We start from the raw sequence: 25,690 nt of genomic DNA, 5'->3' as shown, positions 1-25,690 counted from the left end.
CATTGTGTAGACCAGTCTCAACACGCCCATCTCGACTGCTACTACATACAAATGGCCAGCTCCTTTCAGACACTGTTAGCCTGACAAATTTCCATTAATATCTAGGGTATTTATGCCAGTTTTACATGATATGGGATTTACATGTATATCAATAAAATCAAAATCAAAATCTTAACTCAAGTAATTCAACTTTCCTTCACTTTGGTCAAAGCACTTATTTGCCTGTCACTGACACTTATAACCAGGCAAAATAGCTCTGTAATATTGTTTTTCCATGACTTTTCAACAAATATCTTTTTAACAAAACTATTCCAGGCCTAAACGTCAATGACTAATCAAGGATTCTATTGCCTTTATGGTAGCCTAGTGCTGTAAGTGTTGGCTTGTCATGCTAAAGACCTGGGTTGAATTGCCCACATGTGTACAATGTGTGAAGGCCATTTTCCAGTGTCTCCCGCTGTGATATTGATGGAATATTGCTAAAGGTGCCTTAACCCCCTGGATGCCACAGGGACATATATGTCCCTCCTCTACAACCCCCACTTGGAAGTGGAATAAAATTAAAAATACATCACCAACACAGATAAACTTCACAGTTTTGAATAAGGTTGGCAATTTCCTTTGCTGTGATATCATCCACTGGCATTTTAGGTCAAGCAAAAGTGCTGAAAATGACCTCTGAAAATTAGGTACATCGTAAATGTTGCCATTTTTTACACATTACTAAATCACCACTCACAGAATTGTTTACAGCATGTTTTGAAATCTAAATTTTGGATTTTTACTCAGAGAAATGAATTTCAAAAAGAGAATTTTAGTAATCATGTGTATCTGTCTTTTATGAAATCACCAATGATCATTCCAAAATGTCTCCGATAACCCTACAATCGTTTCGAAATGTTTTAGAAAATACGCAAACACGAATGCCGATGTGAACTTTCCGCCATATTGGATAGTGTTTACAAGATTACGCTTCAGGTACATCAGTTTTGAGGCACCTGTAACATCACGTATACTTCAAACTTAGTAGCAAATGACCAATGGTCTTTGTCACCAATACAAAGTGCCTAGATGAAATCAAGCAAAATAAATTAGGTGTTAAAACGAACCCTGTGCTCGAAAAACTGTACTTATTTGAAATGTAAACAAAGCAAAATTCAGATTTTACACAGTGTAGCATTTTCTCCTATTTTGAGCTATCCATTCATCTATTCGTTCAAGATATTGGCTCAACAATTTTCAGAATATGCATGGAAAGAAAATCGTAGGAAGAATTAGGGAATTTAAAATAGATACATTGCAATAATTTGATATTTTCAACAGAAATTGTCATTGTTATCGTCATGTATGACGCCATGACTGACGCAAAATCACGCACAACAACAACGGTATTTATCAGAATTTCTGACTATTTCCGTTGGTTTCAATAACAGTACATAGATTGTCAGAATGCTTCTTACTACTAACATGTCACATTTATGTATATACGATCCCTGAATCAACGAAAATATTCGTAAAATCCCTCCTATTGATGACAGTGAACACGCCATTTAGTAAAAGTCAGTCATCGGTAGTGATGTCATACGTCAACATTGTTGTACATGTTTGGTAATTTCTTTGAGGTGAAGGTCCTTGAATGAGAGTGCACACATGCTGTTTACAGTTTCATTTATGATGTAGATTTTGCAGATCTTTTATACCTTTTTTCACACAATTAATTTCACTTTGGATATTTGTCAATGTTCAAAATGATATACGTAAATAGAGGCCACAACATGTATGAACAAACCTTTGATAATCTGTTTGTTTGAACATTGTTAACATAAGAATTGATAGGTTTATAGTGTCAAATACAATATTTCTTTCCTTTGGTTTGTTTTTGTTGTTTCCTTTGGACAAGTGTTACAAGATGAAGTGTAAATGTAACTGCAGCATGTACGTATTTCTTGGGTTGTGTAATAGTCAATATCAATATCAAGTTCATATAATTTTTTAATTTGAAGTTTACACGATATACGGATTTTTCATTGGCTGAGAGGTCACATGACCGCGAAATTGACGTTGATAATTGTTTTTTATGTCGTTTGATACACAGAAGAGTGATATCTAACGATTCACCAGGTGTGCGTTAGTCACAAACACAATTTACGAATTATTCCTCTCGTTTTGCATTATATAATCAATGGGTTCATTCTTTTTTTCAATATTGTGATCACAGGATATTAAACTATTTACTTTATTTCTCCAGGAATTGTAAAAAGTATAAAAAATAAAACCCATGCACGGTAACCTTAAACGATGATCCGGATTATTCTAAACCAATAGAGCTTTCTTCGCATCTTTTATTGTGTAATTCTGAGACGAGATGAAGAGAAATAATAACATAATAATGAACAAATATATGTCCAATATTGAATATAATTTTGGTTGTTTTGAAATATTCTTTTGAGCATTTCATTACGTAAATTGATGCCAAACAGGTGCGTGTCTTGTCCAAATAAGATACATGATAAACTATCTAATTGTTTACATATTCAAGACATTATTTACTTGGTGAAAGCAGTGATCTTATGTTGTGTCGAAAAAGCATCAGATTCCGTTTTACACATTGAGATTTTCCATACTATGAACGAAAATTATATATATATATATATATATCTGGTAATCAAAAGACCAGTGTCGTCTTTCTCCCGATGTTATCAAAGACATAAAACCAGCCATGTCGTCAAAAGGAATGGTGTTATTTTGGGGGTATTTAATTACATTTGATGATATGGCCATTAATAATGGTGCAACATTAGTAAAAAAATTACACTTACTCAATCAGGAGAATGTTGGAATCTAAGGGCTAAGTTATAGGTTAGATAGGGCCATCCATTTCTCTTTTACCTCTTTTTTATGAAGTACGATTTCATCATTTCTTATGGGGTTTTTTTTAATAACTAAACGTACACAGTTTCAGTATGGATATTTGTGTTGGAATAGATTGCTTCCTCGTGAAAACGAAAATATATTGTCCTTACCCACAGCTAATTCTCACCAATTGACCTGAGTTACAATAAACTAGTGCTAAGCATAGCGGAGTTATGCCCCCTTTTCTTTGTACATGTATAACCTCTCTGTTGCCTTTTGATGTCGTAGAGAAAAATCAGTTTTCGTCATTTACGGCATGCTATTTTTGGCATTGAATGTATGTGGTTATACATACGCATATAACTCCGTTTGATATGTAGTTATGTTGTTCAGATATAAGGCAGTATTTTGTTTGCTGACAGTTTCCGTAAAGCTTCTTAATAAAACAAATCATCTCACAATACTTGATGTACGATAAAAAGCGAAGAAATTTACTGTTTTTCAATGCAGAAATTCTCGGACAACACTTAGAAGTGTCTTTTTTAAAATCTGTTAAATCAGTTAATCAGTTAAATTTACACCATCAAATAGGAAATATAATATTTTCCACCTCCGCGTAATTTTATAGCCAGAGGTAGATCCAGTGCCGCATGAGCGCAATTCTCGCACAACCTTCACTTTTCCGAAAATGTGCGCCAGAAAAAAAACTCGGCATCCAGAGGGTCTAAACCATACTCACCCACTCACTCACACTGGACCTTTAGAACCCTGTCCTTTTCATAGTGTGTCATAGAAGTTATATTTTTACTGTGGTGCTTTTTAGAAACATGTTGTGTATGCTTTCAGAGTTTTCTGTGCGTTGCACAGTCTGCCATCGAGAAGCCCGAGGCCCACAGTGTACATCATGCAAACATCTTGTGTTAGAGTGTGCCATCTGCCACACGGGAGTGCGAGGTAAGTGTCAAACAATACAAGTAGTAAGAAACTATATAGTTGGCTTGTTGGTTTGTCCTTACTGTTGCAATATCTACTTCCAGGAGCTGCCAACTTCTGCATCACATGCACTCATGGAGGTCACACGGAGCATATGGCGGAGTGGTTCCGCACCGAGTTGGTGTGTCCCACTGGCTGTGGATGTGAATGTCTCAAGGCTCCAACCATGCTGATGGTGTGACGTCCGGACTGGGCGACTGTTTCAATGTGCCAACAATGCTGGGTGAAAGTGTCACAATGTGCCAACAAGGACAGGAGAGAGACAGTGTGTCCGACCTGGTGAAAGTGTGAGCGTCGCGGTGTGTCCGACCTAGTGTTGGTGCAACAGATTCAGGAGAGAGACTGTGTGTCCAACCTGGTGAAAGTGAGAGCGTCGCGGTGTGTCCGACCTGGTGAAAGTGTGAGCGTCGCGGTGTGTCCGACCTAGTGATGGTGCAACAGATTCAGGAGAGAGACAGTGTGTCCAACCTGGTGAAAGTGAAAGCGTCGCGGTGTGTCCGACCTGGTGAAAGTGAGAGCGTCGCGATGTGTCCGACCTGGTGAAAGTGAGAGCGTCGCGGTGTGACCGACCTAGTGATGATGCAACAGATTCAGGACAGTGTGTCCGACCTGGTGAAAGTGTTGCAATGTGCCATCCAGGTCAGGAGAGAGACAGTGTGTACGACCTGGTGAAAGTGTGAGCGCCGCGGTGTGTCCGACCTAGTGATGATGCAACAGATTCAGGACAGTGTGTCCGACCTGGTGAAAGTGTTGCAATGTGCCATCCAGGTCAGGAGAGAGACAGTGTATCCGACCTGGTGAGAGTGTCTCAATGTGCCAACCATGCTGATTTAAATCTTCAAAATGTAAATAAAATTATTTCACATCTTCATGTGTATATGTTTTTATTTATAAAAATTCCATAATAAATAATTCAAGATGAAGGTGGTTTGTCAATCTTGGTTCAATCTGTCAAGAAGGGAAGAAAACACCATGCTGTAGAGCTTTCAAGGCCTTGACACACAATGTACATTCACAAATGTTATTTCAGGGTGAACCATGTTGAGATCGTTGTCGTATGTCACCTTTTGGAGAGTTGATGCTGTAACTTCGATGATTCTTAATAATTGGGTCATATGATATGTTGTCAGAAAAAGCGTCCGTGCTGAAAAAAATAAATAATTGTTTTCATTAGCTTTCCTTATTAACAAATATTAGTTTGGTAAATGTACTTTAGCCCTTAGAACCCACACTTCAGCTTTGTTGTACTTACTAAAAATACTGGTAGAATATGCAGTAGTAGACTAGGACGCTGAAGGTGATGAGGATGGACATGATGATGTACATTGCCGTTGCAGCATCCGACTAGAAAGAAGGAAAACTTTACAATATCTTGTGAAAGCACAGTTATCAATTAATCCAATACAATCAAGAAGGCTTTCTTTTTGGATGAAAAAATGAAACGAGTACGAAACAAATGGTTGATATTTATAGTTCCCATAATAATTCTATTGATGTATGAAACAAACTTTGTGTCTGATGCACCTATTCAAGTTATCTGGGATAATCTGGTGTTGGACAATGTGGATCCAAAGACCAACATCAGGGGAAGTCGACTAACATATCTTTTTTGTCCAGTAATCATGTACCATCTGGTTCAACAGTGTGTAATTGTACTGTACACATGAGTAGAGATGACACTGACCCCGGCCACTGGCACATCCCAGTACTTGCTGCAGGTCAGGTAGGAGCAGACGGCCTCATCCAACTCATCTGCAACAGTCAAGAAGTGTGTAGCTCATAGGATGGGAAACACATACTTGTACTTGTTTAGACAGGTACAATATATACCAAACTGCTCTTTCGCGTAGGACTCTTAAAAAAACACATATAAATCTTGTGACCTCACTTTGTTGCTCTGAGTATGAATTCTTTCTAGGTAATAATACATCCTGACATGCATGTGCAACTGTTGCACTGAACTGCTCATTGAAAAACAAAAGGCCAGAGGTTGCATTCTCGTGTATACTTTCGGAGAAAGACCTCGAACCTTGACTCAGGCTCTTTGTGTATCATTTCCATGAATACATGCCTTTTGGGCCTCTCTGTCTTACATAAGCTGTATTCAAGCCATTAAGTAATGGGGACACATACATGAATATCGGCAGGTCACATTGACTTAACTTCATTGTAAAACAATGCACAATATGCACAGATCAAGCAACCAATGAACTATGTAGGCAGCTCCATTTTTATTACAATCTCATCCAAACAATGTATCTATAATCCTAAGACAAACATTGCAAAAACAAAAATAAAGAATCTGAAACAGTACTTCAAAATGTCCACAAAAAAAAGTGCACTTCAGTCTCTGTTTCAAGAGGTTTTCATGCATTCGCAACACCAGGGAAGAGTAAAGAAATATACCTAAGATATTTTTTATTCTTTTATTAAATTCATATTGGAAACCAGGATTGCTTCCAGTTAAGAAACCATGCTGCCTGGTAGTGTCAATCAAGTGTTGATGGAGACATCACTAGAAAAAACATGTCATACATTTTGAAACTTTTCTTGTCCAAACAACAAGAAAAGTAGACATGTTGAGCATGCTCGGGTGTAAGTATGTATGAAAATTTCCAAAAGAAATCAGGAATAGATGATAATTTAGATTGCCACCTTTTATCACATGAATCTGAAGCTCTGGTTAAAATTGTCAACCCATCTGTATCCAGAAACATGTGTTTCTAACGATGACACTGCACCAGGTTCATAATGGTGAGGACTTCTATCACCAGGAGCAGGTCACTTTTTTCAACCATAGGACACACAGGTTCATCATCCTGCCTTTCACAATCCAAACCTTGGTTGCATCTGTTACAGTGTCAGATGTGGGAACTGTTGTTAATGATGGCACTGAGGATTGTTACAGTGTCAGATGTGGGAAGTGTTGTTAATGATGGCACTGAGGCTGTTACAGTGTCAGATGTGGGAAGTGTTGTTAATGATGGTACTGAGGCTGTTACAGTGTCAGATGTGGAAAAGTGTTGTTGATGATGGTACTGAGGCTGTTACAGTGTCAGATGTGGGAAGTGTTGTTAATGATGGCACTGAGGCTGTTACAGTGTCAGATATGGGAAGTGTAGTTAATGTAGTCAATGTCCAGAAGCAGGTTACTACTGCTGCGTTTTCCCTAAGAGCTTGGAATAATGAGACTACTGCCACCTTATACACTTGAACAAGAGCAAAAACTACATACCTGATAACTTTCTTGTGACATTTTGTGATAAATTCTTGGGAATACACTGAGCCATATATGCCTGCAAGAAACAACAGTGCCAGTGGTGATGTGGATTTATTAACCAACAGTACTGTTTCACTTGTAGAAGTGTAGTCTGGCTGGAATCTAAATGTCCGATTTTCACACAGTCCTTCAAAATATGTTTGGCATAAGGCAGAGGAGCATACATCTTAGGGTTTTGTATTTCAATATTTCCCTACTGGCTAGCGACCAGTTAATTGCCAAGTAGTAATTATCACCAGCACCCTATTATCGCCAACAACCCACTATCATAAATCATTTTGATTTTGCTCATTTTCATCAGTAAAAATGTTTCTTAAACATATATGGGCAAAATTGACTCTTGTTAGGAAATATTAAAAATTCACCAGATACATGAGATAAGCATGATAGACAAGTTTGTGGGGAGACATGATGACATTTCAATTCCATACAAAGTAATGCTTACACAGAAGATGTGAGACACAATAAAATCATCTGACCCTGCATTTGTCCTTCATCTCTACAATATCATCCTCAATACACAGCTTCATGTCCCAGAAGTCTGCTGTACGATGGCCGGAGAGCACATCGCAACGGTAGACATCACAGTAGTCACTGAGACACACAGAGGAGGGAGTCTGTAAGAGACAACAGTTGTGTTACACATAGTATATCCTAAACAACGATACACACACAGGACAGAGAATGCAAGACAACAGACAATAGTTGTGTGACATATAGTATGTCCTACACAGTTGGAAACAGAGGAGGGAGAATGCAAGACAACAGACAATAGTTGTGTGACATAAAGTATGTCCTACACAGTTGGAAACAGAGGAGGGAGAATGCAAGACAACAGACAATAGTTGTGTGACATATAGTATGTCCTACACAGTTGGAAACAGAGGAGGGAGAATGCAAGACAACAGACAATAATTGTGTGACATATAGTATGTCCTACACAGTTGGAAACAGAGGAGGGAGAATGCAAGACAAGAGACAATGCACATCACAATAATCAAGGAGATGCAGTGAGTTATAGCTGCTTCTTGAAAGTCAGCAATGAGACAGCTATACATGCTATATTACGACGATCACCGCAGCCTGAAAATAATCAAGTCTGGTCCAAACAAACCACAGGAGTTGCAATCCTAATCACCATGGTACCATAACACAAAATCAGGAAGGTCGGACAAATTCTGTTTGTCGGATTAGCATGTTGATGACAAGCATACGACAAGACAAGTAGATGACTTAAAACTGAAAGTCAAGTCAGCAACTGTGGCTGGTGTGAGGGGTGCAGTGCGTTACCTGCTGGATACTATCAGGATGTCTCCGGTCAAAGTGGCGGTCAATGAAGGGCTCGGCCAGGAAAGCTTTACCACAGTAATCACACTTCCATTTGTTGTAGGACTCCATCATTTTGTGGTGCTCCTGAAATAAGAAATTGCCACGTAGTGCTCCTCAATCTCATAATAATCAGATCTTTTATTCTGATTCGAGACATCTCTCAGTCAAACTTGACAAATCCTCGCATCAGCTAAACTGTCTAAACTGTCAATCAGCATGGAGCAATAGAAGTGAGTAAACATTCTAAACAGCAAATCTTTCACTCTGTCAATGAAGAAGTGTCAGTTCTGAAAGATGAATAATAATGTCCTTGCTATTTTGTATATGTTTACACGATGTCGTTCAGACGCATCTTTCAATCAACAACAGATCAATTTCTTTTAGCTGTGGTTAAAATTCTCCTATACTAAAATTTTATTAGTAAACAACCCGCAAAGCACAGTCCAAGGTCTCCAGTTTGACAGAATTAATCAGGGTGCATACTCAGATACTGCTTATCACCTTAAGTTCATGTGTATCCTAGTCCCTTCCTAGCATTGGACCGCCTCCACGGTCTAGTGGTACAGCGTCTACCCGGAGTGGTCGGGGTTCGATTCCCAGCCGCGCCATACCAAAAGTCGTTAAAAGAAGGTACTTGTTACCCTGTCTGGCGCTCAGCATTAAGGGGCTAAAACAAGGACTGGTCAGCTCGGAGTCAGTATACTGTGTCTGAGTGGGGTATTCATGTGAAACTGCAGCACTACGGTGTACTAGCACTATAAATCGGCATCAGTCCGGATTAGTACAAGCACACACCCATACTTACTCACGCACGCACGCACGCACGCACACACGCACTAACACATGCAACTATATAAGTGCAATAATGTTGGACATGATGTTAAACCCCATTTCACCTCACCTCCTAGCATTACCTACTGACATGTTACCATGGTTACACAGTACCTGTTCATAGTAGATGTCTCTCTGCAGGGAAAAGGGACATGAATCTGGCATCTGACTGTCAACCTCCTTGTATATATCCCATAGTTTCTGTGGAATAAAATAAATATCACACTTGAAATGAAAATATTTAAAAGACTTCCAATTGATGAAAACAGAAGAAACAATCTTTAACATATTTATATCCTGAACGTTATGTTCTTAGTCTTACTATTATGTCAATAATATTTTAGGGATGATACAAAAATATTTTAAACATTTTCCTGTGAGTGAGTATGGTTTGATAATGCTTTTAGCAATATTCCAGCAATAGCACAGCATGGAACACCAGAAATGGGCTTCACACTTTGTACCTATGTGGGGAATTGAAACCTGGTCTTCAGCGTGACAAGTGAACACATAACCCAAAGGCTCCCCCACAGCCCCTGAATCCTTTCCTCAAAGTAAATGAGTGTCTGTATATAGGAAAACTGCTATGTTCAACAAAATGATGCTATTACAAGGGTTGTTCTTTAAGGAAACAACCTCAATCAACCTTTAAATCAATGTTTCATTCGCTTTCTGCATCTTGACGTGCGTAATAAGCTGAGTACATGTGCATTTACATTTGTTGTCTCCAGCTGCCTCTTGGCTTCACTCGGAACAGGTTTGCATTTATTTGTAACAGATGTGATGGAGATGTATTTTTCATTCCTGATTTTCATCTAAGTTAAAATAAATACATTTTAAATTAGTTTCGGTGCTCATACATGCTTGGTTATTGTGGCCGTATATATATCTGGTGGAGACAGCCTCAGACTAACTTCATCACAACCAACCTACTAATACCCATCCCTTATATATAGGCCTGGATTTCAAGGATGCTAAACAGTCTGTGACCATGTCAAACAATTCACTTTAAAGTATTTCAGTATCTTTTAAACTTATCCAATCTCAGACTATGCATTTCTTTCTTCTTTCGAGGAAGATGTGAAAATGCGCTTGAAGAAAGTTCCCAGCTTTTAAAAACCATTCTTCCGAACACATCCCAGCATCACCATGGTCACCTTCCAAACAAATGGGCCATGCACTATCATTCCGTGCATAGCTGTAACGTAACTCTCTTCACATTCGACTTTGATTTGAAAACAACCTTTTCATGTTGAAAGTCGTGAACAGGCTGATAAATTTGTGTGCCTTACAGTTACACCATTTACATACCTTATTTACACACCTTAGTTAATTTTCATGTGAACGCATACATGGCATAGTAATTGTACATATACACATGTAGGTATGGTTTGTTTGTTGTTTAACGCCGCACACAGCAATATTTCAGCTATATGACAAGCATCTATCTATTCGATCTATTCTACCCTGGATCTTCATGGGTCCGTATGTATAGTTACACATGTACAAAATTACTTACGAGTAATAGCTGTGCATGTTATTTGTTTGTTGTTTAATGCCGCACTCAGCAATATTCCAGCTATATGATGGCGGTCTGTAAATGTTCGAGTCTGGATCAGACAATCCAGTGACTGACATTAGGATTGATCCTCACAATTGGGATACGATGACATGCAATCAGCTAAGTCGGTGAGCCTGACCACCTGATCCCGTTAGTCGCCTCTTGATGACAAGCATAGTCGCCTTTTACTGCAAGCATGGGTTGCTGAAGACCTATTATAAACGGGTCTGTTTTGCATGTGAATGGGGTATTAGACGTTGATCGATCCCTTGAGCTTTCCTAGACCGCTTGCTACTAGTCAACTCCCGTCTCCTGCTCTGTTGATGTCGATTGCTCATCATCAACAGAAGCTACTACCACTTCAGAATCAACAGTGATGTCTAAGGCTTCCACCAGTAGAACGAGTTCACCCTCTACTGAAGATCAATTGAGCAAGGATCAATCTCGTGCTTTGTCCAAGCGTCACCGTATCAGGAATAGTCGTTCTCACAGTCATCGCACTAAGGATCGCTCTCCTCAAGATCAACTGTCTCAGCTCTGGGGATCGTTGCTTACAGGATCAATGCTTTGGTAAGGACTCTGACGCTTCTTGGCATGGTTATGCTAACACTTCGTCCTATTCTCTCTCCTCATCGGGATCAACAGTCATGTGGATTGCCGCTCTCCACCTGAAGATTGGCTGCCTCCTACTGTACCAACAGTACCTTCAGTGACGCTCACTCCATCCACACATCCGCTCCCTATTGCATGGGACCATCAAGACCAAGCTCATGATCCGGCACTGAAATTGTTACAGCTCCTTCAGGCAGTGACCTCTGCCCTCCAGACTCAATCCAAACTATCTGTAGTACCTGATCTGGTTTCTTTGACTTCCGCACAGGCCGTTCTTCTTCTCGATGGTTCCTGTTCCTCTGGTGGCTGTACCTGCGCCAGCTGGTAGTCTCAACCATCAACCATCTCCCACCTCATCTTCGGGCAGTTATGAGAACATGGATCCTGCTCTTGGTCTTCATTGGATTGTGTATAGGTAACAGCATCTCCCTATCCCAAACAGACAGAACGTCTTCCACTCATTATTCTTCAGGTGGATTTGCCAACTTTACCAATGCCCAGACGTTGACATGTTCACAACCCAGTTCAATGCTCAGCTATCCCAGTTCGTCTCTCCCATCCCTGATCCTCAAGCCTGGGACCACGATGCTCTAGCAATCTCGGGAGAAGGCTTCTATGCCAACGCCTTTCCCCCAAGTGTTGTTCTACCATGGGTCATGCAGAAAATGGCGTCAACCAGTCTGCTAACTTTTGGTCGTGCCCTTTTGGCCAACTCGGAGTGGGTTCACGACGTTGGTCCAACTTGCAGAAAGAAAGTTCCATCGTCTTCCACTAAGGGACCACCTTCACCTTCAGCCTCACTCCCAGCTGTTCGACCTGTCACCAAAAACTCCCCATCTTTGCGTTTGGCCATCTACAGAGGTCACTTGTTGCACCAAGTTTTCCAAGAGTAACCGTTAAGGAAGCTCAACTTAGCTATTAGGGTCTACTTTGGCTACTTATCTTGTTGCGATCAACTCAGTCATTGCTACTACAACTTGATCAAAGATCTCATATTCCAAGAGAGTAAAAAAGACCATCACGGAAGCTGACCATACCTTTAAAAAGACCCTCTACGACCACCAGTGGAAAGCATATGAAGCCTACTGTCACACTTTTGACATCACCTAGCCCACCACCACTTCAAGACCAAAAATAAACAGGGCCCAGTTTGAGTTTTTCTGGGACTATGATGGAATTTTATTGCGAAAAATCAGCTTCCCGGCCAACCAGATCATCTGTTTCCATTTTGTCACAGGTGTCAATCCTGAGCCCTGCTGACAATGAGGACATCTCTTTATGTCCAGTTCAAGCACTTCATATCTACCTTGAGGCCGCATGACCACTTTGTGACTTCCAGAAAAGATTCTTCATTACACTTTCCACACAGCAGCCACAACTGAAGTTTCCCATAATACAATCTGATTTGGGCTTCACTTGACCATCCTACAGCCCAACACTTTTGCTGGATAGCCTCTGCCTGTCATGTCCAATCCTCACGAGACCCGAGCAGTCGCTTCTACCATGACCCTACATATCAACATCACTCTCCCAGCCACTATGGAAGGCTGCTTCTGGAAATCTGATACAGTTTTAGATTCCTACTACCTACATATATACATCTGTTACTGTTTGTCCAGGGTCTTCACCAATTCGGCCCCTTGGTCCTGGCACTGCAGCTGATGACTACATATCAGCACAGATATACATGCTATATATCAGGTATATACTGAATAAATCCTAAAACTTTACATCCTGTGTTTATTGTATTGTATTAATCGGGTTCACAGATTTGAAAGTTTGTCTCACTGCAGCAAATCATCTTCATCCTTGCAAACTATAATACTCATGGCTAGGTAAACTGAAATGCCAGAATAATCACATTATCATACCACCACCATGACAACTGTGGGTTTTTTCACCAAACTTACAAATCTGATCACATTGCGTACAATCTTGGAGCTCTCCCTGGAGCATCGGTTGGCTTGAGCTAGTTCAGTTGCCCAGAGAAAAACCTGAAATATAACATCTGCATTAAAAGTATAAACATGATAAAGGGTGAAATATTGTTTTTCCTTTACCCTGGGGTGTATTTTTTAATTTAATGCTTAAATTACTATCAGTAATCACTCTTCAAAGACATGACAACATGTAATAAGTGGTGTATACAATACACTTGTCATTTTTTCACTGGTTCACAGACAGTCTATAGACAGATAGATTCATGATCATTATCTCCTCTAACATTTATCCAACATTAGGCGACAGGGGTAGCGAATAATTTATTTAGAGCTATCCAATATAATCCACGATACATGGTTTTCAGTTATGTCAAAGCACGCATCAGAAAAAACGCTGTACTAAAAGTTTCAGTGGTGGACTCCTTACCATGAATAAAAAGAACAATTTCATTTCGATTTCTTCCTCTCAAAGAGATTCCATGGGCGCCGCCATTTTGTCGTAAAGCGTTCTGTAGCTGGTCATAACGACAACTGCATGGACGCTACTTAAACTGGTTCCATTGTTGGTACGCGACGCAAGCTTGCCACTTTTAATTCATTTAGTTAGACATTTGCCCAGTCTGGAAAATATTGCGATGTTTGCGTTGAAAAGGTTAAAGAAAGGTTAACGACATACTGGTGAATGCATCTCCATCAGTTAAATCTTCAAACGGCGAAATTCGTGATATTGCGGGCGAAACCGGTTCCACTGTTGGTACGCGACTAGACTAACATCTTGTCTCTGAAATGAACATACTTTACAGAAAAAAAACAGTTGTTAACTTAAAGTTATAAAATATAAAAAAAAGAGCCCAGCGACTTTCTTAATTTTCAGATTTTCCAGATACTGCTATAATCTAGACTTGCCAAACATTATAGACTTGCATGGGCTGTTTTAGTTATATTAGTTTCAGGGTCTGTATGACAGACTAGTACGCGACACAAGCCTAACGCGCGTTTAAACTACAGGCAGCGGCCAATAATGGGACAAATCCGGTTATCTATAGATGCGCACGCGAAACGTCATTATTATCGATGCCGAGTTCAATTGGCGCACACTTTATATATGTTACGAGAAGTGAACGTTGTGCGAGAATTTAAACTTCATATCGGAGACTGCTAAGTGTTGTTGACAAGTCGAGGCCAAAGGCGAATTTGTTTGTGATTATTATTTGTTACATGGTCCCGTGAATGACCTTACAAAAATATTTAAACTACGATATAGGGGAAGCTATCTATTTTCGTTAAAAAAAACGCCTTTCCACATTGGTTTACCGGATTTTAGAATATAAAATGTTTGTTCATTTCGGGATTTCCTTAATTGTTGCAATCTTATGCCAAAATATGATATGCGTTTATATATATTTTAAATATTTGCTATTTTGAACATGTTTCTCGGTAAGCCTTTCACTGCGATTGTGGTTGAAACAAATAATAATATAAAAATCGTACATAAAAAATAACAACATCTGTCATCAGATATATACAGGTATAGATGACTCCCCCTGTCGTGTACATACAGGTATAGATGACTCCCCCTGTCGTGTACATACAGGTATAGATGACTCCCCCTGTCGTGTATATACAGGTATAGATGACTCCCCCTGTCATCTACATACAGGTATAGACGACCCCCCTGTCATGTACATACAGGTATAGATGACTCCCCCTGTCATGTACATACAGGTATAGATGACTCCCCCTGTCGTGTACATACAGGTATAGATGACTCCCCCTGTCGTGTACATACAGGTATAGATGACTCCCCCTGTCGTGTATATACAGGTATAGATGACTCCCCCTGTCATCTACATACAGGTATAGATGACTCCCCCTGTCGTGTACATACAGGTATAGATGACTCCCCCTGTCGTGTATATACAGGTATAGATGACTCCCCCTGTCATCTACATACAGGTATAGACGACCCCCCTGTCATGTACATACAGGTATAGATGACTCCCCCTGTCATGTACATACAGGTATAGATGACTCACCCTGTCATGTGTATACAGGTATAGATGACCCCCCCTGTCATGTATATACAGGTATAGATGACTCCCCCTGTCATGTATATACAGGTATAGATGACTCCCCCTGTCATGTATATACAGGTAAAGATGACTCCCCCTGTCATGTATATACAGGTATAGATGACTCCCCCTGTCATGTATATACAGGTATAGATGACTCCCCCTGCTGTCATGTCTATACAGGTATAGACGACCCCCCGCCCCCAAGCTGACATAAGGATCTGTTTTATTACCTTTGGTTTGACCTCCGTTAAAAAAGGTTGAACAGCGTCACATTATAAAATAGGGCGTTATCCTCAGCTTAAGAAGTCACTTTTTCGTCATTGAGTTTTGAATACTTTTCTCCCTTCAAACATGTGTCCAACTTATACTTTCCAATGTGGTTTTAACCCTAATGGTGTAGGGGTGTTCATTGCATCGCAAGGAACGGACCAATCCGCTATACAGAATAATAAAACCGCACTTTAATCAACCACAATAAGGAATTTGTCAACTATATCTATTATGGTTATAAATTTTGTATATTTGAATTTACAACTGAATAAGTTCACATTATTGTAGAATAGAACTAAATTATAAGGGTAAGGGGAAAATATAGGTGGCATTTTCAATTCATTTTGGTAAATCCTATTAAAGTTACTACCTTGATAGACATATGTGGTATTTTCCAATGCAGAGTAACGTAAATGATCTTTTCACAAAACATATTTCAACATTACTAGTGAAATCATTCAATAGTAAAATGAACACGTATTTGTTTAATTAATAAATCAATTAGCCGGTTTGTCAAAGAGAAAACGTCGATGATTTATAATACCTTCACATATATTTCATGTTTGAATTCATGTTTGATCACAGAATACAACCTTACCAAATGATTGATGAAGGCAAAACCCGGAAGTAAAACACACGCCAAGATGCAGATACAGACGAGTGAACAATCTCAGTACAAAGACGCCATGAAAATCGGTAGGAGGATGTAGATAAGCCTTGGCGTGATTGTACTCGCAGACTCTGACCTTGAACGTGAAGACAACGTTAATGGTGCGTTTTGTCAAATATGAAATACATTTCATTGAGTTGTCTAAAATTCGGGAAGAATGTACTTTGAAAGTCCCTCGCTAAATGTGCTTTGTGGAATAATATTATAATAATGATCAAACATTTGTGTATGCACGTCTCATAAGATTTGTATAGAGACTTAATGAGTCGGAAAGGGTCGTTGTAAGGACGGGTAGTACAGCGGAGGACCTTGGTACGGTCATGTTCACAGGAGGGCACCTCACTTATACAAAAGGGCAACCCTATTTCCAGTACCGTACCCAAATATTGCGAGACGCAAAACTAAATCTCTTGTTGCTGTCGAGTTTACTTTCTTGATCATGACCAAATCTTTCCTGAGATCTTTCTGTATTGAGAAAACAGTTCCTAGATGTGAGCCATGGAACACCATGCTGTTCGGAAACGCGGGTGCCTTAATTGGCCGTCTTTACTTATTTTGTGTTTCTCATCTCCAGCAAAAAAGGTCAAATGAAATATCATCAAACTCCTCACAGCAATAGCACGTTGATAGTCTACCACATCCATGCTTGGAGTTGAACGCGCGACCGACTGACCGTTATGTTTACAGACACGTGATGCCTGTCGTCTTACACCACTTAAATTATGTTATTTCTGTTACATTTCAACTACGTATGTTGTAATTGGTATTGTACGAATGTAAGGGGAAGCTGGGTGCTTTCCCGTTAGTCTGCGATCTCGAACCAATCTGATTAAACAAACAAACGGCACATTCATCTGGGAAATAGTAAATCAGAGACTTTTCAAAATGCAGTATGATGGCATTTCCAAAGACACACACATGAACACACACGCCACGAGATCTACATTTGGGGTTAGGGGGCAAATTTCAAGATTCTTGTAATGGTCGCTTCCTCCATGATGGTTGTGATAATGTAACAATAGTATCGCTAGGAAGGAACTTGTTTTGTCATGGTCTAAGAGAGACAATTCAATCGTGTACATTCGATGCGTGTAAGTTTGTGGTCAAAGGGACCTGTCTGGATAAAGTGCCAAACTTGCGACGCGTTCCAACAGTGGAATCATTTTACTTGGTAATTTCAAACGGAGTTTACGTCCTGTGTGCAAGCTCCCTTCAGGATCTACATGCAAACTTCAGAGGCTGCATTGTGCTTAAAGCCCCATCTGCGGTAGTAACTACCGCACTCTAGTGGGCGGAGCTTATACAAGTGATCTGACAGGTCAATATGACGTCATGATAACACACACATTTCATTGGTTATTGCGTAAACGGGTGACGTCATGTAAACACCCTCCCACGTGGGTCATTTGACAACAAGGACGTAAGTTTTAATGGTAATATAAATATCTATCAAACGATTCCAAGACTTTTCAACAAACGCGTACGTCTTTGGTTTCAAAACCTACCTGCCATGTCGTCTTCACATCTTCATAAAATGATACAGTGGAATGTCCACGATTTATCCAACACAGTCTAACACACAAATTATATTTCTAGATCTCTGGACGAGAACGAAATACGTTGTCGTGATGCATATGAGCAGTGTAAATGAACAAGAAACATAATATGTGTTGGGGCACCAATCGTTATCCTGTGATGTACGGTATATCTGCAGTTTATAAATAGCATTTCTCACAATATATAAGGCAATCGGTGATTTCAACAATGTTTTTCTTCGTTGTGTTCGTCTTGCATCATCTGGAATCTGGATGACAACGATCGTGTAGAAAACCCTGGTAATAGTCAAAAATATTTTCAAGTAATCAAAGTAGTTTTTTGTCGTTTCCGTGACATTTTTTAATTGCCAAGTAGATCTAGCAATGTATTTTGGCAAAGTCACACTTGTCCGATGAAGCCCTTATGCTGAAGTAACTCGATCCGTGAAACATGGCGGGTCCCAGTGACCCAGATCCCTCTTGATTGGCATGCCAAGTGTCATTTGCATAAGGCCATCCATATTTTTTGTATGTGTTTCTCCCTTCAAGCCTAAACTAACCAGAGAGCGGCCGGACGAGACAAAATATATATTATTTATCAAAAAATGTCTTTTAATAATTGTGTAAGTTATTTTAAGACATTTAAAAAAAAAGTTCAAACACTTGGTACTAGAATCTAGTCTATGAATTTGTTTATTATGTAGATCGATTCGCTTTGCTTCGGAAGCGAATTTTTAGTTAACAACGGAACAAAGATAAAGTTGATCTGGTTCTTTTATAAAGTTGAGCTAGTAGTATTTCTTTTAATAGATCGGTGCGCAATTTTCCACAGCGGCAGCAAAATTAAGACACGAAAACATTATATTATTTCACGTCGCAATGGAAATAAGAATATTAAAATACGGACAGCCTCACAGACTTCGAAACGATGTTCAAATAAATATTTGTTCACATTAATTCTATCATGTGCGAGAAAATGGATTTCAACATTATTTTCATCAAGCTTATTCAGGTCGCTGGCTGCACAGCTCATCCTCTCTTGTAAACTACTTCGGCATGAACACATGTTTTGTCGCGAAGCTCAAAGCAACAATGTTTCTCTCAGATACATTTTTTTCTCCATCCATGACGAGCATCTGTCATAATAGTCCAGTAATTAAAAGGACCAGGTTCAACAAAATTGACGGAAAAGGTTTATTGCTGGATCTTGGTGCCTTGGCACCTATACATTAAAATAAAAAATAGTTTACCAAAATCGGACATGGGGAACCATCCGAAAATAGGTCAAATCCAAGATGGCCGCCAACAAAAGTAATAATAGTCATAAACGTGGAACCAATAACAAAAAAACCATTTATGATGAGTCTATCTATATTAGCTTGCCAGGATAAATGCAAAAGAATGTATATTTAACAATTTTGAAAGGAAAATTCACATAGAAATTTAAAATAATGCTTCAAAATGACGAAAAAGTACATAAATTTGTTAATATCAGTAATTCTTGCAGAACATGAATCGATTTATTATAATGTTGACGTTTTGCATATAAAATCATGCAGTTTATTGTCTTCACGTAAATAATCAAGTTAGAAACAAATATAATTGAAAAAACCCAAAGTATTCCCTTCTTCAAAATGGCGGCCGAGCATACAATATCTTAAAGATAGACCTCAAGAACATAAAGGTATGTATAAGCTATTTTTCTTTTATAGCTAAAATGAAAACTTGTATAATATATAGTTGATTGGCTCTAGAGAGGAATAACTGATGAAAATATGAACAAATATAAATATAAAATTTGAAACAGAGCCTTAAAATTAACATCAACATTCGTTTAAAGGAAAATCAAGGGAGATAATCCAAACTCCGGGAAGCAGTTATTTTTCTCAAATGGTATTAGCTTCTCAGAAACTTTATTAAAAGTTAATTCAGAAGATATAATCAGGACATTTAGCACAAAAATCATTTGCTATAATCGGAAAAGCAACATTTGTATCTGGACACATGTCAACCATATTTCTATCAACTGTTACTATTCGCAGGTGACTATTCTCAACTGAAGGTGTCCTATGTAGATCACAGATGGCGACTTGTTTGCTATGTATGGAACCAGTTAACCTGGACAAACCCCAGGATTATGTGAAGTTGACTGCAAAATGCTGCTGTAAATTCGATGCACCAGACATCATATACAACTGTAGCCTGTTGGTACACAGACAGTGTCGAAGTATGCATAAAAATCCAAAGGCAATCAAAGTAGCTGAAACCTTTTTATCATATGTTAAAGCCTTAAATTTTAAAACTCACTGTTTTCTATGTGGTACTTGTACAAACATCCATATAGAAGTGTACTTCAGCCCTGCGATGGCTCTTCAGTTACTCAACATATGTCTGCAACATACTGTGTCAACAGGCAAGATGATTGGACCAAGATGGTACAGTCAAGTATTGTGCCCATATACAATCTACCAGCTGAAGAAGCTATCCATCACCATGCTTGTGATAAGAATTTTCGGAGAGGGACAAGTATACCTGCAGCTTGTATTGAACATGGGGAGGCTCCACCAAAGAAACGGAGACTTGGTCGACCGAAGTGTATGTCCTAGATGACAGCATTTGAGATTGCCATTTATTACTTGGAAGAGAATGATGATGAAACGATTCCTTTGGACAATTTGCATCACATTATGAAGTCAATGAGTGCACTGAGTGATGATCAACTACACACTACTTCTCAGCTGAAAAGGGAATTCATGAATCACTATGGGAACAAGGTATTCATAACAAATCAGGCAACAACCTAACATTGCATCTCTTACGGCATATGAAAATGTTGCAAAGGTGGACAAATCTGACATGGACAGTTTGATTAAAGTTGGAGGAGGATACATTCATACGCAGGTAGAGAGCATGTCGAAACATGTTGATGTGTATCTCGACAATGAGCAGATGGCATTGATTGACACCAATCTTGATTACCTCCCACATGCATTACTCATCCTCCTTCAAACTATCATCAAGAGCTGAGCTGCGTCATTGGGTCAGGCAATAATGCATTCGAAATGTCCCCATCATTTCTGCCTCCTCGACAAGTTTGACAAAGTATCACACTATAACACATATATGGTCATCGTAATTTAGTGGATATGATAAGCCAACTCGGTTTCAGCTCCTCGTAAATTTAGAAAATTCTCGGTGACCACTCATGGTGTTCACCTAATTAGAGACATTGCAGATACATTCGTGCAATACCAGGCTGGTTATATAGATCATGCCAGCAAAACGTTTGATGGGACTGGCTCAATCCATACTATGAGCGAGATGGTGAGACGGAGGGTACCAAGAGTTAAGGTGGACTTGGATGATGTTAAAAAAATCAACAGTGTCAAACCATTCTCACAAAGAAATCCAAAGGCAGTGCTGGCGAACATTATCTATTCACCAATTGGTGACTTCTGTCTTGATGAAAAGAATAGCAAACTAGATAGTTTGTGGAGTGCGCCACTTCTATGTGTGTTGACCACTGTGTTCCGGTTGCACGCAATTGCTCCATTCTGACATTCCATACCCCAGGAAGAGCTCTGAGATATTGTTGATTATCAACTTGACACCATGTGACGAATCCTGTGTCAGATCAACGCTGGAGTATATTTCAAAATATGCCAGACGACATGGAATCACACCGGTTATTACAATCGACCAGCAACTTTGGTGAATTGCATACATGATCATCGAATCACGGCCAGCTGAGAGCCCCTTGCATCGAATAGCCCTGGTCTTGGGGGGATTCCATACTTAGATGAGTTTTGTGGGTACAGTTGGGAATCTGATGGCTGGATCTGTGTTAAAGGAGATCATCACTCAAGTATATTCAGAGGGTAGTACAGATCAGATGTTGTCCGGCAAATCTGTGTCACAAGCTGTGCGGGCTCATTTCTTGAGGAACCACTTCTGCAATGCTCTTATCGTGTTGATGGTTATTGTGGTGTTTTTTTTACCAAGGATGAGACCCATCAGAGAATAACTGGAGGCCATCTTTCTTCAGACAAGTACAAAGATCACTGACATCTTCATCCTACAGATGATCCTTGATCCTAATCTCAGCCATTCTTTGCTCTTTGTACATGCATTGTCAGGGACCGACACAACATTGAGGCCATATGGCATAGGGATGGTCTCAGGAATATTCAAAGGTTTTCATGGTGACAGGTGGAAACCATGCAGAAATCGAGCAGGCTGGTAATCAGGCACTTGCAATCCTCTGCGGCTGTATGCCTGGCTTGGATTTGAATTCTGAACGTGTGACAAAATTCACTGAGAAGGTATGTATCAAGCTCAAATTACCTACCCCTTCGACACCTTCCACCGACATCAGATGCTGCCAGATTGCCCAGCCAACGAGTCTGACTCCAAGTGCAGACCTGGCTAGGCAACAATATGGATGCGACGGAATGGGGCTGGACGTTTCACAAGAGCAACAAGGGCACTATATTGAAACCAATCACAAGGCACCAAGCTGTCACTCCTAAATTTCTGTTGAAAATAATCAGATACAATTGCACTGGAAAGTGTGATGAAAACACATGCTCATGCAGAATTATTTTGTCTACAATGTACCTCAGCATGTTGACAATGCAAAGGGATGACATTTTCAAATGGACCAAGTCATGACTTCTCTGACATTACTGAATAATCGTCTCTTCATGTCCAATATATGAGTGCGACTGTCTTGAACTTTAGACATTTAAATTGATAGTAAGTTTGACTTGTAAACTGTAGTATTGCAGGGTTATTCCCTCTTTATAAGCCCGTGTTAAGTATTTTGTAGTCCGATATGGAACAATTGCATTTTTTTCACATTTCGGGCAGCCGTAATTTATTTCTGTGTAAGATTTCACTTTAAAATTGTTAAATATATATTCCCCTGTCTTAATCTTATGAAGTTGATTATAAATAGAGTCATCATCCATTTTTAGATTTTGATTGATTCTTTTTTTTTTACTTTTTCGATTTTCGTTTGTATTGATGGCGGCCATCTTGGATTTGACCTATTTTGGGTGTTTCCCCAAGTCAAATTTTGGTAAACTATTTTTTTTTTTAAAGTAAACCTATCAAGGCAGTGAAATGTGTTAAAAAACCTTTTCCGTCAATTTTGTTGAACCTTCATGAAAAATAAACCTTTAATTACCGGACTATAATGTGCCTCAACAACCTTCCTGGTCAGTTGAATTCAACAATGTTATACACACGGCCTCACTCACGGCTTCATCACAAGATTCCTTCCAAATACCCACCACGTGATCAGGGTTACGACCTTGGGATGAATTAATAAATTAATTTGCACTTTTAGAAAAGATTTTTTTTTCGTGAATATTATTATTCAAAAATATCCTGTACATGGTACTTTGGGATTGCACCGCGGATTTCTTTTATTACTTTATAAAACTTTTTGTTTTCCCCTTTCTGACCTCGCGATCTCCTAGCAACCACGCCCCATGAGTGCATCGAGTTGCTGCTTACAACTGACAAGAACTTTGCAATTTCGCTGGTCTTCAATATGGGCAACAAAACATTTTCATGTAAATCCTAATTTGACGAAGAGTTATTCGAGATAATCAGGAAGCCTTTGGTCATTTCGATTGTGACATTGGTGACTTTATCGTGGAGAAAGTTCCAATTCAAGATGACTTCATTCCGATTCACAACTCGAATCGACAAGATGGCGCCTCTCTTCCCGCCCTTGCAAGTGCAACAGAAACTTTGACAAATTCAGTGCCGATTCTTGGGAGTAGTGATTCAGTGTCACAGCGAGATTTCATTGTGGAACCAGATGAAGCCGAATATGTATGTTCACACTTCTTTTGTCAATCATGCGTGACACGGCACAGACAATCGCAGTTAAGGAATGGTGCGGCCAGCATGTTGCAGAAATTCGTCGATTCGAACACAGTGTTTCTGGACTGAGCTAAATAAACGAAGTGTTTGGAGAGATCGTAGATACTTGGACTTGAAGAAACGGAATTATACGTTGCAGCAAATGAAGGATTGGTGTGGACAAAACGGGAAAGGGATCCCAGATTGTATTTTAAAACTTGTGCGCGAAGTACCACGAACAAAAAATACATGTAACAAGTGTGGATCTAATGATCAAACTCAGTTTTGTGTGTGAAAATTCTGTGAAAGAAAAGGAAATTCATAATTAAAGTTGTCTTGGAATATGTGTATTGGAGTTTTCGTTTATCGTAAGTACAATATTATCCGGATACGCCTTCTGTAGGCCAAAACATCAAGTATATTCAGTTACTTTTTTTACCAGTTGCTTATGTGCATTTTTATGTTGATACACGTAACATATGCATCTATTGTAGTCAAGCTGAGAAATATTGGCGCAACTTCTGGTGCTTCAAATTAGGCCCCTTCCTAAACACTAGTTGAAAAATCTCTGTAATAATTTACGTTTTATGAATATAAACTGATTATTGTGTGGCACAAATCTAACTGTTGAATGCAAATGACCAAAACTAAACAAATATCTGTAATTTTCGGATTGAACTGAAAGAATCGCGTCGTAAATTTCGTATTTAAGTATCGTGACTGTTACATTAACTGAAACTGATGTTCTGCTGCTGTTCTGCCGTAAAAATATACAACACAATACACTTTGACCACAAATGCATTAAATGTGCCACATGTACACATGACCATGTGCTTTGCTATTTATAGCGCAAACGTAAATAAGCTCCGCCCACTGTGATCGATGCAGACGCCAAACACGATCGATTCGATTTTTTAGGATAAAACTACAGAAAGTTTATTGACTTATATCTTGATGTGGAGCCATTTGTTGTATCCATGGTTTGTCATTCAAGTTGATACGAAGTTTGACGGTCAATGGTGATCTGGTTCCCGTATGGTTTTCAAAAAACGTCTCCCGACACTCCGTTGTGTTTACATTGTCAGTCATTGTTCGAAACTGAAACACCGCCACCTTGCGGGCTATTTATAGTCAGGGTGGGGCTTTAACCAAAGGGAGGTCATTGTATTAAGAAAATAATATGTGTGCTATCCGCATGTCCGAACTAAGTTATGACTTTATTCTTCCCCGCCCTTAAGGCGGGGAAGTATACGGGAGAAGTTAATTTTATAGCGTGTAAGTCGACATGTTGGTTACTTTGAAATTTCAAGCCACACAGTTACCGAAACGAAACATACAAATCATGTGAAATGTTCGTGAAATGTTGATGTTTATCTTTTCCAACAATAAGAGATACTTCAAAATCGTCTTGCTATTCTGAGACTTAGTCACTTTTCGTAATGCTGATAACCCATGAAATTTCTTCATTTTGTTTTTAAAGAGCTAAAAATGATCCCATTTCGCTAAAGTTAACCGGTCTATATTTCGTAAGAATAAACTATTGCGCATTGAGCGATTATCTCCTTTAGCTATAGGCGTAGTATAGAAGTGATAAATCACGCACTGACCTTGCTCACTGCACAGTTGAGCACAGCATTGTTTTAAATACTTCACTGTATGTAATGTATGGTACATACCGTTTCATGCGGCGGTTTACGGTTCTGCATGGTTTATTGCTTTGACAGTTTTTTTAACTTCCGGCAGGGATTATACACCCGTATATGCAAGCTCCTCACAGCGATAGTACGTTCCCGGAGCTCTCTATGTTACCGAGAGTGTAACGAAGGTGTCACGCGCTGGGAAGGAGCTTGCCGTATATGGTCAAGG

At 39.3% G+C, this 25,690-nt stretch overlaps 2 protein-coding genes across 9 annotated transcripts in view; one reads left to right on the top strand and one right to left on the bottom strand.

Annotated features, from left to right (window-relative positions):
- LOC139454226 (GATOR2 complex protein WDR59-like) overlaps positions 1–4,702 on the top strand; it is an 81,429-nt gene extending 76,727 nt beyond the window's left edge. For all 7 annotated transcript variants that reach the window (XM_071235814.1, XM_071235810.1, XM_071235812.1 and 4 more), the window contains 2 exons: positions 3,700–3,807; positions 3,891–4,702. In XM_071235814.1, coding sequence (XP_071091915.1) covers positions 3,700–3,807; positions 3,891–4,027 — 245 coding nt within the window. In that variant the 3' untranslated portion in view covers positions 4,028–4,702. The remainder of the gene's footprint in view (positions 1–3,699; positions 3,808–3,890) is intronic.
- A 22-nt stretch (positions 4,703–4,724) lies between these two features.
- LOC139454225 (uncharacterized) lies at positions 4,725–25,568 on the bottom strand. Of its 2 annotated transcripts, none has more exons than XM_071235805.1 (9): positions 25,501–25,568; positions 13,370–13,453; positions 9,401–9,487; positions 8,417–8,539; positions 7,606–7,743; positions 7,082–7,142; positions 5,531–5,598; positions 5,099–5,190; positions 4,725–4,990 (listed from the first exon to the last, which is right to left on the bottom strand). In XM_071235805.1, exons 1-9 carry the CDS (start codon positions 25,528–25,530, stop codon positions 4,873–4,875), a joined length of 801 nt encoding a protein of 266 aa, XP_071091906.1. In that variant the 5' UTR covers positions 25,531–25,568; the 3' UTR covers positions 4,725–4,872. The 2 variants fall into 2 exon arrangements, with proteins under 2 accessions (XP_071091906.1, XP_071091907.1); XM_071235806.1 differs by lacking the exon at positions 25,501–25,568 and adding an exon at positions 13,827–13,912.
- Positions 25,569–25,690: the final 122 nt, after the last annotated feature.

This window comes from Haliotis cracherodii, unplaced genomic scaffold (genome assembly GCF_022045235.1).
Source record: "Haliotis cracherodii isolate W230 unplaced genomic scaffold, xgHalCrac1.p SCAF_10, whole genome shotgun sequence".
Taxonomy (NCBI): Eukaryota; Metazoa; Mollusca; class Gastropoda; order Lepetellida; family Haliotidae; genus Haliotis; species Haliotis cracherodii.
The sequence above is the reverse complement of the archived record's forward strand: the minus strand, read 5'-3'. Positions and strand labels throughout refer to the sequence as shown.